Raw genomic sequence first — 16,252 nt, forward strand, 5'->3', positions numbered from 1 at the left:
GCATCGACGTTCATTACACATATTAGTCGTTATTTCTAGTAATCATCATGCTATTGCCATTTCCATAATTTTCTCAAAATTTGATAAGTATAGAAATATGGGGTCTATGCACTCTCCATTTTTTAACAATTGAATGTGACGTTAAGGATAGGAATGTCATTACATGTTTTAAGATTCTTTGGGAGGATAAGAAACATGTGAATGGGTAATCAAAATGTTGAAGTTGGACATACACGCAATTGCACGATAAGGCAAATGAGGAAAAAGGCAACGCACCGTAATGCAAAATGACAATGCAAATTTAATGTCTGACACTTCATATGAAATACGCGTATCTCCAACAAAAACTGATAATGAATCCATGATAAGAATTCATGGTGAGCAAAAACTATTGAAATACTCGTATATGAAATCATCAGGAAGCCAATGATCATAAAACAGGGACATGGAAAAGACAAGCTGTAGTTCAGGATATCAATATCGCATTTAAACAATATAGTGAACGTAGAAGTAAATTTTATTTCTTCTTTGATAGGATAGAATCTACTTCAGCAATCTGAATTATTTTTGCCTGAGTTTATTTGTTCACATTTACTTTCATTATAATTTTCCATTCAAAAATTAATTTGGACTACTTATATATTCGGTGCTCAATAATCCATGCTCATCATATTTCTTAATTGAAATTTTCATTGCTTCCAGAAACCGTTTTGTAGCAAATTGACTGGGTTTAATCTTCCCCTCTCGAATTCTTTCAGTGGACATTTCTGCAGAATCATCTTTGCTCATTGAAACGACTGGCAGGATACTTGCTGAACAAAACAGTTCGTATATTTCCTTCTTTTCAATTTCCTTCGTGATGTCGCTCAAGCTTGGAATCATTTTAAATGCATGCTTTTCTAGGGTATCTTTCAAGCCCAAGAAGTATGCTTTCTCGATTAGTTCCTCCTTCTTGTTCATTAGCACATGAGGCGATGGGCTCGTAGCAAAAAAATAGTTTATATCCAGGCCCAGACTAACAAATGCACTTCCCTGGAAATCAATCTGAAAAACACCATTTGAAATTATACTTAGTGGTATATCAGATACAACGGTTGAGATACTCACCATAACAACATCGGTTGGATTACTTTCTTCATACTTGAACATAAGATTATTGACCCACATATCGCCATGACTTAGAACTAAGATATCTCCGTTTGATAACTGAGTAGCTTCCATAACCCGTTCTATAAATTTCTTAATGTCAAGGTTTCTCAGTTTTCCAACAATATTTTCGTATTCCTGTGTATTGGAAATATGATCGGCAAAGGAGTCTAGATTCTGTTTGACAAATTGTTGCAACCTTTCTTTTTTCAAGGTTACTGAGGAGAATATCCCTCGCTGCAATGCAGGTGAATCTCGAATTGATGGATTCTGGAACGAAACTTGCTGAAAATAGTTTATTTTGCAATGCACCTGTCTTACCTTCTGCAGAAGTAAAATGGAGGCAGCATGGTATTGGCCCAACTTGTACAATGCTACCTTACAATGTTGTTCATTTAATCCATTGACTCGGTCCGAAATGCTAAATCCAGCTGCTCTCATATCCTCAAACACAAATGTTGGAGCTGGGCTCTCTGGTGCATAATAACATCTTTAACAAAAAACAAAAATGTGTTATGAAAACAATAAGAAAATAGTAATTTTATTGATTCAATTATAATACAGGGTGGCGTAAACAAACATTATAGTTTGAATTATTTACTTGTTTTACTTTTGTTTTTTAATATTTTATTTTTTAATGCCGAGATTTAGGACAAAAAAGATGAAACAATTTAATACAAAACTATACATAACGGAAATACCAACCAAATTCTTTGAACTCCAAATTGAAAATCAACGATTTGTTATTTAAATGTTCTTTTGTTTGACCTCGAACCGTTTCGGTGCATTATAGGCATTGGGAGAGTAAGGAACCCTCGTAGGGCTGAAAGATGGACGAAGACACTAATCTATAAGTGGAAGCTTACAGAAAAATGGAGAAACTTCAAAGAAATCACCGCAAAAAAATGTTGTATACAATTTTACAAGCGTCTACAAAAAATACAGCTTTCACAAGTAGCAATATGAATATGTCATTTATTTCCGGAAAAACCAGTGGAAAATATTAATTTATTTTCAAAACTTGGGAGATGAAGCCCATTTACCCTATTTTCACAAATTCCAAAGTTCATCCAGTATAGGCTTTCCGAAAAATGAATCAGCTGGCAGAATAGGCGGTTACATTGGGCAGGAGAGAATTGCCAGCTTATGGAAAGCAGCCCAAGAGGGAGTTACATATACGAATTCCTCTATTGCCATCCAAAACCTCATAGATCAAGTTAAAAAATCGTCTCCATGGCACCTGTCTAGTCACTTAGTCGTAGACAATAAACAACATTCTTCTATTCTGTGGGAATTGCAATGGAATGCCATTCAGCACATTTACATAATAAATACAGGTCTATATGTAGCGCTGAGCCAGTCATTTATTATAATACGTCGTTAGGCTGCCCAAATATATTTTAATTAATCCATTAGTTGTTCGTGTTTTAATAGTCTGTTCGTATCACAGCTTTAATTTATTTTTCTTATCTGACAAAACCCTCAGCAACCAAACTCGCGCCCTCCCAGGAACTTTGTGATATTGCAAGAGAGCATGTTGTCTCGGCCGAAAGTATTATGCACCCCTATAAAATGCTGATAATCTGAAAAGTGCATCTTACTTTGAACACAAGCTAGACCGATACATCAGATTTGAAATTATATAACATTCGGTCTAGGCCTGCCCCCGTTAAGAACTCCACGCATTCTGGTTTTGGTACGACGTCCGTCAATTCGACACGTCTTCTTTTTCTACCATAAATATTGGCCTTTGAGATTTTCTGAGCTAGATCATCCTCACTCATACGGATTAAGTACCCCCCCGCTGCAACCTCTTAAGCCATATTTTATGCAAAAGCAGCATATCTTTCGTCGTTATATCGACTACGGAATCATCTTTCGAAGGATTCTTCTTAGGCAAAAGAAGCTGTGGCTTTTGCAGTAAAACAAAAAAATTGTTTGGAGTAGGCTCGATAGCACCAACATTGTTCAGAGCAAAGTTGGAGGAATACTGAGTAGTCTGACGAACGTTAAATTAAGTTTGCACACAAACATTTACGTAATATTAGCGCTCTCTCTTAAATACACAACCCCAGGTGTGACCTGGTACCGTGTCGATACCTGCTTTCATACATGGATGGAGTGTAGTTCAGTAAATGCACATAGAAATAGGTTTCAATTGCTCTATTTAGTCAAAAAAGGTATATATGTTAGCAAAACAAACCTTTTTCACCATTTGGATTACTCAAGGGACATTGCTTTTTAAGGTTTTGTATGAAAAAAAAACTTATTAAAATCGGTTCAATTTCTATTTGTCCACCTGTCCGTCTGTCTGTCGGTCTGTCAGCCACAGCCAATTTACTCGGTGGGCTGTGTGTCCCTTTACATGCAGTGAATGGCGGGATTTTGTGTTGAGTTTGAAGGGGGGCTTCCCATTCATTCGAAAGGAGGGTGTACAATATTTTTACACAGAGTATGGTCATAGGGGGTATCAAATGAAATGGCTCGATTGGTACTTTTCGAAACTGGTCTTATTTCTGACATTAGATGAACCATGGGCAGTGAGGGTTCAAAATGTGTGCCCCGAAAAGTGAAACAGGTCTCGCTCTCAGAACCTACTCAACCAAAAAATTTGAAAAAATCACAGTAATGCCGTTCCAATATCTGCACAAATAAAGTTAATAACAGTATATCAAAAAAATGGTTTTAGAAATTTACCCGAAAACCCCTCTTAAGTTCATTCTGGAAGTTTATGTACAGTAACTGATAATAAGGCAATCCAACTATTACAAACAAAGTTATTGGGAGTCAAATCCTTGCATTTCATGTAAATTTATTGCATTGGACGTGTATGACGTCATCATCATATGTATAAAATGAACTTATAGGAGAGGCGGGGTCCACGGAGACGCGTATATACTAATGAAATTTGCAGGTAGTGTTCAATAAGATGCACGTGTGTATACATATGTATACTTTCGTGCACAGAGTAAAGTGAAAATGCGTGAAGACGCGTTAGATCAATTTTGTGCACAATATTTATGTCGTTAATATGTATATACAAGTGCATACTTTGTTTGGAAATATATAATAGGACGGAATATTTTGCACTCTTGTATGTATGTGTGAATGGAAAAAAGTTCAAAGAGAATTGCTCACATAAGATGAACACAAAACCTTTATACCTTTCTTTTCTTCGACGCAGTGGAACCTAGATATGATATCAAAATCATACTTGCAGAACGGCCAAGCGGGAAGGGAGTCTGAATTCAGACGATACCTTTGACAATTAGCGCAGAGTGAACATTGAAGCCATCCATAACAAAGGATTCTAGGATACGAGCCTGCACAGTGATCTATCACGAAATCCATCGAGTGTATGCATATATTACATGCTATGTACTAATGGGGCAAATGCACACTCAAATGTCTTTATATAAGAAATACACAAAACCTTTTATACCTGAAGCGTCCAGCTTCCGGTTTCCCGACTTGTTTAATCTGTGAAGTTGCTTCTCCGCTGGCTGGAGTTCGTGGTAAGTACCCGCGTTCTTTGAGAATGCAACATTATTCGGTATACAGCATTCTTTCGCTCCGTTGCTAGCTTACAAAGATTCAAAGATGAAATCTTTTTGCGGCTGGGGCCAAGTATGTTTATGGCCGTATCAATGATAACGTTCTTCATGTGATTGTGAAGATCATTTGTTGAAGCTTCATCTCCAGGATCTCGGTTGACTGCGGTTATTGCGGTATCTACTTCCCTCTTACAGGTATTACGAAGGGCTGTGCTGTGGATGGCTTCAGTGTTAACTCTCACCTGATTGTCAGATTCTAGGTTATGTTATTATTCAAGCTCGAAGCAATGGGCACCGAGATATTTCTGGACCGCTTTCCGCGCAAATTAGGTACTTCCAACAACCTTTTCGTGTGACACTGCTAATTGAATGATCAGCCGTTATCATTGGCAGTTTGGTGGAAGTTTCGAGGGTTCGCTCTACTGCCTCGTAAAAGGCGTCTTTCTCTAACTCGTCAATGAATTTTATATTTCTAAACTTGCCTCGCAAGCGCAGAGTGCGCAGATAGCCTCTCGCTTATGTTGTCAAAACCGTTCACAGCAGGTTTCTTTTTCGGCTGACTAAGAAACTTACACGGAGCACATAATTTACTGGATGGCCACTATAGGGGCTCTTCTCCGGAAAACCGGTCTCTGTCCAACCCATCTCCTGCAACTCTGTTCCATCACCCCTATATTGGGACAGGGTGCTGCTTGAAAATCAGAGAAAATCATATTTGCTAAATAAAGTTAATAATAGTATATTACTATGTTTGTGGGATATTGACGGGAAACTTCCTTTAAATTTGCCCTGGGATCATGACAACGAAGTTATAGTAGGTCAAAATAGTCTCCTTTGTGTAATTGTACTGCACCCAAAACATTGAATATCAACATCATACAAGGACCAATAGGCTGGCATACTAAATGCAAACATTACTACTAGTGAAACAGTGGTGCACTAAAATATTTCTCCATAAAATCATGAGGGCTGAATAGATGGATTGGTTGTAAATTTACACGGTAAAGACAACTTTGAGCTACTCTAATTTTGTTACTAATAGTATGATTTTGATCAAACTTGGAGATAATATGCTTCATATTATATTTTATACCATATATATAACTCTGAGATAAACTCAAGGGGGGTTTTACTCAATTTTCCCAAAAATATAGTAATATATTATTATTAACTTAATTTGAACAAATATCGATATGAAGAGTATTTTGAGGCCTGGGCACCGTATAGAGGCAGCTTCATGATTTTTTTCAGATTATTCGGTTGTGTAGTTTCTGAGAATGGGTCCGTTAAAGAAATCATCACTTTGCACCCCTCCCACTCCCCGCCTTTTTAACAAATTTCAAAACTTCGGCTTCGAAAAGTACTAATCGGGACCTTTCATTTGATACCCCGCATGACTATATTTGGAGAAAAAAAATTGTACCCCCCCCTTTTACATGTATGGGGACCCCCCTAAATCTCAACGTAGGAGGATATCGAACAAAACCTTAAAAACAAAAACTGAAGAGCATTGGGAGTTACGAAAATCTTATGAAAATGCTGCTCTAGGTGAAACAATGAGCCGTGATTAGTTCCATAGCTTTTAAGACGATGATGTCGATGTTGGTGACTGTCCACGTGAAGAAAGCCCAAAAAACTTTCGAAGGCGCGAAATTGGAGGGTCGATCGATGAGTATCCATGCGAAACATAGGGACAGCTTGCTTTGGTATTAGCATTTACCCGCCAAACTATTTTTAAGCGATTGTAAGCTTTTGAAATGATTCAAAAACAGGGAACTTGGATTCCTTATGATTTGAAACCAAAGGACGTTGAGTGTCGTTTTTTCACCTGTGGACGATTGCTTCAGCGGGGAAAAAGGAAGGGTTTCTTGACCACATCGTGACGGGTGTAGTGGATTTACTATAGCAACCCAATGAAGAGAAAGTCAAGGGAACTGCTGAGTCATGCTTCTACATCAGCTGAAAATACACGCTTGAGAGGATCTGGTTGTTGTTATCTATAATGACGTATTGAGACCGAACGAAACCATCGCTGGGGAATGGTATTGATCTTAATCGGTGCGGCTAAGTCGAGTACTGCACGAAAAGGGGCGACAACATGAGCAGAAGCACGAAAAAGTTATTCTACTGCATGACATCGCTTGGCCTCATCTTGTTAGAACATGCATAGAGACGCTTAAACGGGAAGTCTTACCCTAGCCCCTTACTTACATCTCCTTTTCAATGGCACATGGTTTAGCTCATGTGAAACCGTCGAAAAATGGCTTCATTCATGGAAACCTTCAAGAGACGAATAGTTTGATCGTAACGGTATTCGAGCTCTCCCGGAAAATGGAAAAAAGTTAAAGTTAGCGATGAGCCATACTTTGAATAATTTATATGTAACTATTTCTTCAAAATAAAGTTACATTTTTATGCAAAAGAACAAAGATAATTACACCTAATAAAATTCATTTTTAATCGAACTACGCAATCCCGTTAAGTGAAGCCAAACGTACTGGTAAGATATTCTATGTCATTGGGATCATAACTTACTGTGGAACAAGCTTAACTCCAACCAAGATGTCTTCTAGTTGCGGTAAAATAGTTAAGTACATGTAGTTCTCCTTATTGAAAACATTTATTTCAGTGAAAACACTGTTCGGATTTTTCGCGTCCAGTATACATTTAGCAATTAGGAACACTTCCTTAGGGCAGGAGTCCTGCAGCGTATATGTGACTACGACTCGATAGATATTACTCAGGTAGTTATCACCGGCAGCACTACCTAAAGAGAAATCTAACTTCAAGATTTTAACATCTTTGGTATTAAGTCCGTGATTCAGTGCTTCCGAGAAAAACTCTGAGTTCAAATGTTCGGGAATTTTGAGACTAATTGATTTCGTAGTCATGTTCAAAGGGTTGAATATCACAAACTGTAATGTATAAAAGCACCAAATTGTATCTATTTAGATTTTAATATGTATAAAATGCACTGTTCACTCTTCATCTCCACTCCAAATTACAAAAAGAAGTCAGAGGCTCGGCACCCACATTTATATATCCACTTGCCATTTAATGGAAACTATTCAGTTCAAAGTTTGAAAATGTTATCTAGAAACACAGGGTGTGGCAGAGTGAGCTCGCTAAATAGGTTGCAATTTATATTTTTTATTTTGTTTATTTTACTTCTTTGAATATAATGTCGTTTTTGGTCAACTAATCTGAAACAAATCGGAAGCCGGAAATTTCGCACTTAAGGTATGAAGGATTTGGTAAATTTCGTAGGTATGAATATTTGAGAGCACAACTCAGAAACTATCCATCTGAAGAACCTGTATTTACAGCTTTTACATTTTTCATCACTTTTGTCACTGTCATGTAATTTTAATAATTCTAAAGCTTGCTTTTAAATCCACTAAATGTTCCTTTTACTCGTAATATTGTATCTAATGCTACCCAGAAATAGACACGAAGTTAGTACCAGTCTATTTAGTGCCTACTCATTTAACTCAGCTCTAGAAAATTTTCTTGCGGAGCTTTCTGTGCATTCCTCGCTTCTGTGGTCCCTTCCGATAATTGATCAATCGGTAACAACAACCATACTGCACAATTAATTATAGAACAATTCCTTCAACTTGTACAATTCGAGGCGTATTTATAACCGACGCGACGCGAACTCGAAAACTTGACTGACTTCGTGGGCGGACTTACGGCCCTTTTTACCCCGCAGAATATTCTTGAAAGGCATACAAATACACTTATTCCGCAGAGGAGATCGCTGAGGACCTGAAGGGCTGCGTATCAAGTGTGCTTTCCGTTAAATCCTTCGTAACAATGAAAGAAAAGGTAGTGGAATAGAATGTGCTGGCTAGTCACCTTTGACGCAATCTTCTAATTAAGGCTATAAAACGTAGTTGTATTCGTTTTGAGCGGATCATAAACAAACAGATTCTGCAGTGTAAAAACTGCTAGCGAGTCGGCCATAAGACACCGGACTGCCATCTCCATTATTGCTGTGTCGAATATCACAGCACACACGGGCCAGGTGAGTGTCCCAAGACGCCGGACGAAAGTCCCACGTGCGTGAACTGCGAAGCAAGCTAGCACCTCGCCAACTACTGCAAGTGCCCTAACTTTGCCAAAATTATGGTGAAGAGGAACGCCCAAAAACGAGCCCCCCCATTTGGGCTAACCCAATCCAACCGAACAAACCTCGCGGTATCGCAACGCTATCTTTCACTCGGCCATCCATCTCATTCGCTGACAGCAACAGCAACTTAATTCCTTCAACTCCACAAGCTTCCTCAAGCCAAATTACCCCAGATCTCCGTCAGTTCCTCGAGTAATCGCAGCAGTCAATGATGATGTTCAGAACAATGGTCACCATTTGGCATCTAAACTTGGTTGTTCAGATCATTGAGTTGAACATCATTTCTGTGGCCAATCGAGCTCGATAACATGAGCTTCAACTGTTCCTTGGTGAATACAATCCTCAAATGATTCTCCTGTGTGAAATCAGCTGAAGCTTCAATACCCCCATAAGCCCTCATTTCGCAATTTTAAACTTTTCCGGACCGACAGATACCATCTTAGTCAATCAATCATACACCCTGCTGGAGACACTATAATACTAGTCTCCAACAAATTCCTAGCCACGCAACTCTTCCTGCCCCAGAACGCCCTTAAATCCCTCGAAGTAACTATTGCTTCATTATACTGTCCCAACCAACTCTTTGAACCGTGTGAGGACCAACCTCGCTCAACTAAAAAATTGTGGTTCCTAATCTTCAGAGTCGACTTAAATGCCATCAAACCAGGTAGTAGGTTTGATTCCTATATAAACCACAGTGGTCGTTACTTTCACGTAGCATCTCCTTAGCTAGGCGCTCCCTACTTACAACGTCAGGGACTGCCACGCATACCTTGGCCACTTCCTGATTAGCGACAACATCAGCATAAATCCAAACCCGAATACGTTTCCATTTTTAGAAACCGTACCTGGCATCAGTGACTACGATGCCATTATCCTTGATACTCGACTTCCCAATAGAGTCATACACTCACCGCTTTTAACAGCACCTGATTTCAGAAATGCTAACTAGCGGCTCATTAACCAATCCCTCAGACACAAGCTGTCTCAAATCCAACTTCCTCAAAATAACCGAGTCTCAAATGATATCATTGATAGCATGGTTTGTCAGTATACTGAGGCTATTCAGGAAGTATGCGACGAGCTTTGTTAAACCCAAAACGATCGTAATGTCCATTCAGTAGAGTAAAAACAAAAAGTGGACTGGACATGATAAAATTCCAACCATTATCCTCAAAACCATGCTTGTTGAACGACCACTTTCCGGCAAGATAAAAGTATGCTCAAATCACTCCTAATCCAAAGAAAAATGACTCCTGGATATAAATAAAGCTTTCGACTTCGTATGCCAATACGGACCACCCATACCTCTGCAGGCTAACATTTAGTAGATGGTTGGCAATCCAAAGTCAAAGCTCAACAGCAATTCTCTTCGTCCTATACCAGTCCTGCTGGAATACCACAACCCTCTTCTCGCTCTTCACAGCGGACATTACCAAGCCCGCTCCTTACCACAGTCCTATTAAGATTCTACATTATGTCGATGACCTCATAATGTACACATCCATGACGAAGGTAGTTTACGGGCAAGCTCATCTGAATTTATATTTGGACGAGCTTTACCGATACTTTACCAAGTGGAAATTAGCCCTCAATCAAAAGTGTCAAACGATTGTCTTCTGCGAGAATAGAAGGAGGATGACTCTGAAAATGTCTTCTACTGCGAAGAACCTGTCTCTCAATATTAATTAAATTCTAATTCCTACTGTGAAACAAGTCGTCAATCTAGGCCTCATCATCACAGTCAACTTATCCAATATCCCTCACGTTAACAAGGTACTAAATCGTGTAAACGGCGCCTTCGAATTACTATTCCCTATCTTTCGATTTAATAAACCCACTCCACAAATGGTCAAAATTTTCATCTTCTGGATTGATAACTCCCCTAAACATATGGAGAGGCTACGCCTCAAAGAAAGACAAGCTCTACGACAATGTACCGACATATTTAAAAAAACAATGATACGAAGTACATATCAAACCAAATCCTCTATGATTCCTCCCATACACCGCGCATCGATGCCGTGGTAGCCAGATGCGCGGTGAAATTCCTAGAAAGGTGTCAATCACATCCCACTCCCTTAGCTTCCCACAACTCCTTATTTCCTATAACAGTGACAACCGACTGTTCGACAGAGAAGCTAAAGTAGTCCTCTACACCGATCACTATTCCCATTCTCAATTTGTACCTCCGTCCAAACAAAACGACTCCGACTGTTCCTAATCTACTTCCCTTTCCAGATCCAGATTCTAATATTTCATGTGGCATACGTTTACTAGAGTAGAAGTGAGTATACATATGCGGTTGCTATTGAACCCTTGTGGAGTATGGTGTCAACCACGCCTACGCCTCAGCGGTCACGGTTGGCTGAAATGCACTTCAGCTCCCCCAGGACTTCCGAAGTTGGCGGACTACTTCTCAATTGTTCTGTGCCAGTGCTCTTTGGGGACTCACCAGTTGGTCATCTTGGAAGAGTGGGTTCTACTGCATGTAATAACTAGGAAGAAAACTAGAAACAACTACACGAACTGATAAGGGAAAGTGCATGACGACAGACACTGTCCTCGAAGGCTTATGTGAGAAACTCTTCATGCTCGTTCTATCATTCCTTCATAGCTAAGAATGTAAAATATTCCCTCATATATTGCTAAACTCCATGTTATACATATATATGTACACACATAATAAATTTTCACACATTTCCACTATACTCCGTGCATAAAAGCATGCATATATGTATCTACGTAAATTGAATACCGCTAGTACTAACGTAGATACACGTCCACCTTATTAGAGAATATCCGCAAACTTCATTGGCATATACAAATGTACATGTCTCTCCCAAGTCGTTCATATAACTTTATATGGAGATTACGTCTTACACGCCTCAATAAATTTACCTAAAAGGCAAAATTTTCACCTCCTATACTTTTGTTAATAATAGTTGGATTACCTTCAAACTTTTCAGAATTATGTCCTATACTGAAGCCAAATTTAAGGGAGGTCCTCGAGTAAATTTGTAAAATATTATAATGCACTCTAGTAATTTTATTTGTGCAGATATCGGAACGGGATGTGTTTTGAGGCCCAGATTTTTTGTAGATGCATCACTATGATTTTTTTTCAGATTTTTCATTTGGATAGGTTCTAATTTTTGGGAATCACATTTTTAGCCGTCGCCTATGTTTCAGTCAGTATCAGAATTAAGGTCAGTCTAGTACTAACCGAGCCCTATCATTTGATACCCCGTATGACCATATTTTGTAAAAAAAATTTTATGCTACTTTCGCATTTAGGGGAAGCCCCCCAAACTCAATAAAAAATGGCGCCACTTGCAGACCACACCTCCTCAGAAAAATGGCGTAATAATAGCTTCAGCGGTTCTCGAGTAAATCGGGTTTGACAAACCGACAGATTAAACCTTTAAAACATCAGAACCAAACGGTTTGAACTTGATCTTAGCATGGGGATAGCCGCATTTCCCAATTTTAGGCTAGGTGGATGTAGAAGATGTAAACTACGTATACTGTTGCAAAATGATCCAAAGGGCATTGATGAGGTGAATACAGGAGGATCCGGAACGGAAACCAGCCTATCCTCTGTCATTCAAGTTTCCGGAAGTATTTTAGTTATTATCGTTACAACGGCAGGGACTACGCAGATACCCATCCAATTGTCACAATCAAAACGCAAAACGCATTCCCCTTATTCTACTCTGCGGGAAAGATATCGGATTTTCGTACGGGTGGATGTAGCACTACAGTATTTGAAACAGATGGGTTGCCTTGAATCGATTTATATGATGTTTTAATAATAATAATAATCGTTGACGCGCAATCCAACTGCATCTAGGCCTTGAAGTATCTTACAGCATTTCAAATCCGTAACAACGTGGTCAAGATTGCGCTCGCCCGTGATTATGACCCTAATTTTATTCAGGCGCTCATTCATAGCTGAGCCGGCTAGTATCTGACATCGGGCCTAAATGACATTTTTTTCGTATAAATTCGTAGGTCTTTACGCGCAAGGACCTTGTCTGCTACCTATACTCACTAGAAAGCTAGAATTGCCACCAATCTCTAAATAACATTGTCCAATTGATCTTGAATCGCGTTCATTTTCCTCCATCTTACAACTACAAGTGTATCGTTGCAGTTGCAGTTTCCTGCATCTCAAGATGGACCTGTGCTGGAATGATATTTGTATTTATTGTACTCTCCTTAACGGGCAGAACTTCGCTTGCATACGGCTCAAATACCTGTGAACATGTGGATGAGAAGATGAAAGTGGAAGCATGTAAGTCATACATTGGGAAAGGGTGACTACTGTATCTTGTTTTGACATGCAATGGAAGCTACTATCCCAGAATGACCAGAGAGTAAGTTGTCTGAGAACTATATGTTGCGAAACAATGGAGTAAGAAAATAAGTTTCTCGGAAAGTCGTGGTGCAGGGGGGGAGCTCAACACATTGCCGACAACGAGGATGTGGTTGGCATGCTGCTCCTTACATATGGATTTATGGCAACCATATAATTTAGAAAAAAAACACAACATGGAAAGCCAATTAGAACAGTGTTTGAAGGAGCGCACGTTGGTTTGAATTGGGGAACTTAATTAGAGGTAAGGAGATTCGTACAGAGAACAAAGGATTAGTGGAGCGGACCTCGAAAGAGTTGGATGAAGAAAGGAAAATTGGGCGAAAACAGAGTATTTAGATGCGGGGAGTTTAAGTGGAATCAAATGTGTTAATAAAAATTAGGAAATTTTGGATCAGAAAAACTAAGGTGGGGATGTAATGACCGAAGTGATCAACTTCAGTAATTCCAGCAGAAAACGAGACTCAGTAGACTTCGAAGCATGAACTGTCGCAGGTTTTCAACTGCCATATGCCATCGCAAAATGCATATCGATACATTTGAATATACACCAAACTATAGTATTTATTTTTGATGGCGGGATAGTTGAAGGGCCCGGGTTTCAGCTTTACGAAAGTTGGACTCCTCATACGCGTTTGAGTTACAATTTTATTTCCAAATTTGAAAGTTCCCCTATAACTTGTTTCACTATTCGCCCCGACATACGTGATTTTTAGGTCCATTCTGATATGATCTCAACGCATCATGAATTAGGATTTAGCCTTACTAGGATTGAGACATACAAGTATGTGTTGTCGAATGACACTTTTGAGCAAAGTTGCACTTAGCTTGTGGTGAAGCAGCAAACACTTTCATTATTTTTCTGGATTTTGGGACAGCTCTACCATTGTTTTTACTCATAGTTAATCCGGATAGTCATTTTTTGCCATCACCAATATCCACCTTTATTACAAGCTATGGAGTGACTGTTATTTCTTGAAGGTTCAAAATGTTCTGAAAAAGACTAATGTGGTGAACATTTCGGAGAATGTTTTGGAGCAACGTAGTAAAAAATTGCGAATTCTTAGCCGCATTCAAGAGAAGAATCCTCCGAAGAATTTTTGACCCCCTCCAGACATGACCACTTTCAACCAAATTAACCACGTGCTGATCGAACGCCGCCACGTCTCAGCCTTGATGAATGTCAGAACATATAGGGGGGCCAATATAGATCACTATCTCGTTGGCGTGGTGCTCCGAGATCGAACAACAACACCACCTAGAATTAACTGAAGAACGTTATCATGGATACGGCCACAAACATACTTGGCCCCAGCCGCACAAAAGAGTTGGAACGGGTGGTTTGACGATGAATGTAACCTAGCAACGGAACGGAAGAATGCCGCATACCGAGTAATGTTGTATTCTCAGAGAACGCGGGCACGTGCAGAGACTTATCACGAACTCCGTCGAGCAGAGAAGCGACTTCACAGACGAAAAAGGAACTAGAAAAGTAGCAAGTTTTACCAACAAGTCAGCAGGATGAAGCCTTATACACCTCGATGCTCATCCTGCCGAGACAAAGAGAGAAATCTGATTTCCGACAGAATGGGCATATTGGAGCGATGGGTTGAGCACTTTGATGAGCTACTGAACAACCAGAACATCGGCGAGTTGGAGGTGCCGCCAACTGAAGACGACGGAGAAATTCTACCACCACCAAGTTTAGGAGAAACAGTCCGTGCAATTCATCGGCTAAAAAATCATAAGTCGCCAGGAGCCGATGGAATTACAGCCGAATTGGTTAAATATGGAGGCGACCAGTTACACCAAGTGGTTCATCAACTTGTGCTCAAGGTATGGGACAGCGAATCAATGTCTGACGATTGGCAACGAGGCATTATCTGTCTCATACATAAAAAGGGAGATATCACACAGTGCAGCAATTATAGATGTATCACGTTGCTGAGTACCATTTATAAGATATTCTCCGCTATCTTGCTAGGCCGGATAGCCCCTTACGCCCAGAATATGAGAGAATTCGGTATCCCGACGAAATTAATAAGACTGACTAGGCTGACCCTGACCAATGTGCGAGGCCAGATAAAAGCAGCAGGATCACTCTCAAGACCATTCGGCATCAACAACGGTCTACGACAACGACCTCGCCCTCGAGAAAGTGATCCGTGATGCTGAGGTAAATGCAAGAGGTACGATCCTCTTTAAGTCAACCCAACTACTGACCTATGCTGACGTTATCGACATCATGGGAAGAACCATCCGAGACGTACAAACTGTCTTCATCCAGATCAAGCAGGCGGCGCGAGATCTTGGACTGCACATCAATGAAGGCAAGACAAAAAATTATAGGGTGGCAACGTCAGCACCGAAGACGAACCAACCAACAACATCAAACTGCACTGGTCAAACAGGAAGAATAAGGATATCAGAATACAACTTTGAGACAGTTGACAATGTCTCTTATCTAGGGTCGAAAATCACAGCCCATAACAACTACGGTGATGAAATCCACGCACGGTTGTTGTCAGCCAACAGAGCCTATTTCAGCTTACAAAGACTGTTCCGCTCAAAACGTCTCACCATAGGGTCAAAGCTCTTACTGTACAAGACTATGATCTTGCCAGTCCTCATGTATTCCTCGGAAACTTAGGTTCTTAGCAAGAAAAATTGGGAACTCCTGGCCGCGTTCGAGAGAAGAATCCTCCGAAGAATTTTTGGCCGCCTACATGAGGATGGACGATTCCGTAGCCTACACAATGACGAAATCTATGAACGATGCCATGACCGTCCGGTTGTGGATAAAATCCGGCTCAATAGGTTACGGTGGGCGGTTCACTTAATCCGTATGGATAAGGATGATCCCACCAGGAAAGTCTATAAGGGCAATATCTATGATAGAAAACGAAGACGAGGCACACCCTGCCTAAGATGGAGCGATGGCGTAGGCCAGGATGCTAGACAGCTTTTAGGGATATCGAATTGGTGGACCTCGGCGCAAAACCGGGATGTCTGGAGTTCCTTATTAAGGTAGGCCTAGACCGG

General features: G+C 40.0%; 1 protein-coding gene across 1 annotated transcript; it reads right to left on the reverse strand.

The window, feature by feature from the left end:
* Positions 1-499: 499 nt before the first annotated feature.
* LOC119657190 lies at positions 500-7,705 on the reverse strand. Its single transcript, XM_038063993.1, has 4 exons — positions 7,236-7,705; positions 1,468-1,636; positions 1,108-1,416; positions 500-1,044 (listed from the first exon to the last, which is right to left on the reverse strand). Exons 1-4 carry the CDS (start codon positions 7,589-7,591, stop codon positions 622-624), a joined length of 1,257 nt encoding a protein of 418 aa, XP_037919921.1. The 5' UTR covers positions 7,592-7,705; the 3' UTR covers positions 500-621.
* Positions 7,706-16,252: the final 8,547 nt, after the last annotated feature.

The sequence above is a fragment of the Hermetia illucens genome, chromosome 5, assembly GCF_905115235.1.
Source record: "Hermetia illucens chromosome 5, iHerIll2.2.curated.20191125, whole genome shotgun sequence".
NCBI classification, from domain to species: Eukaryota; Metazoa; Arthropoda; class Insecta; order Diptera; family Stratiomyidae; genus Hermetia; species Hermetia illucens.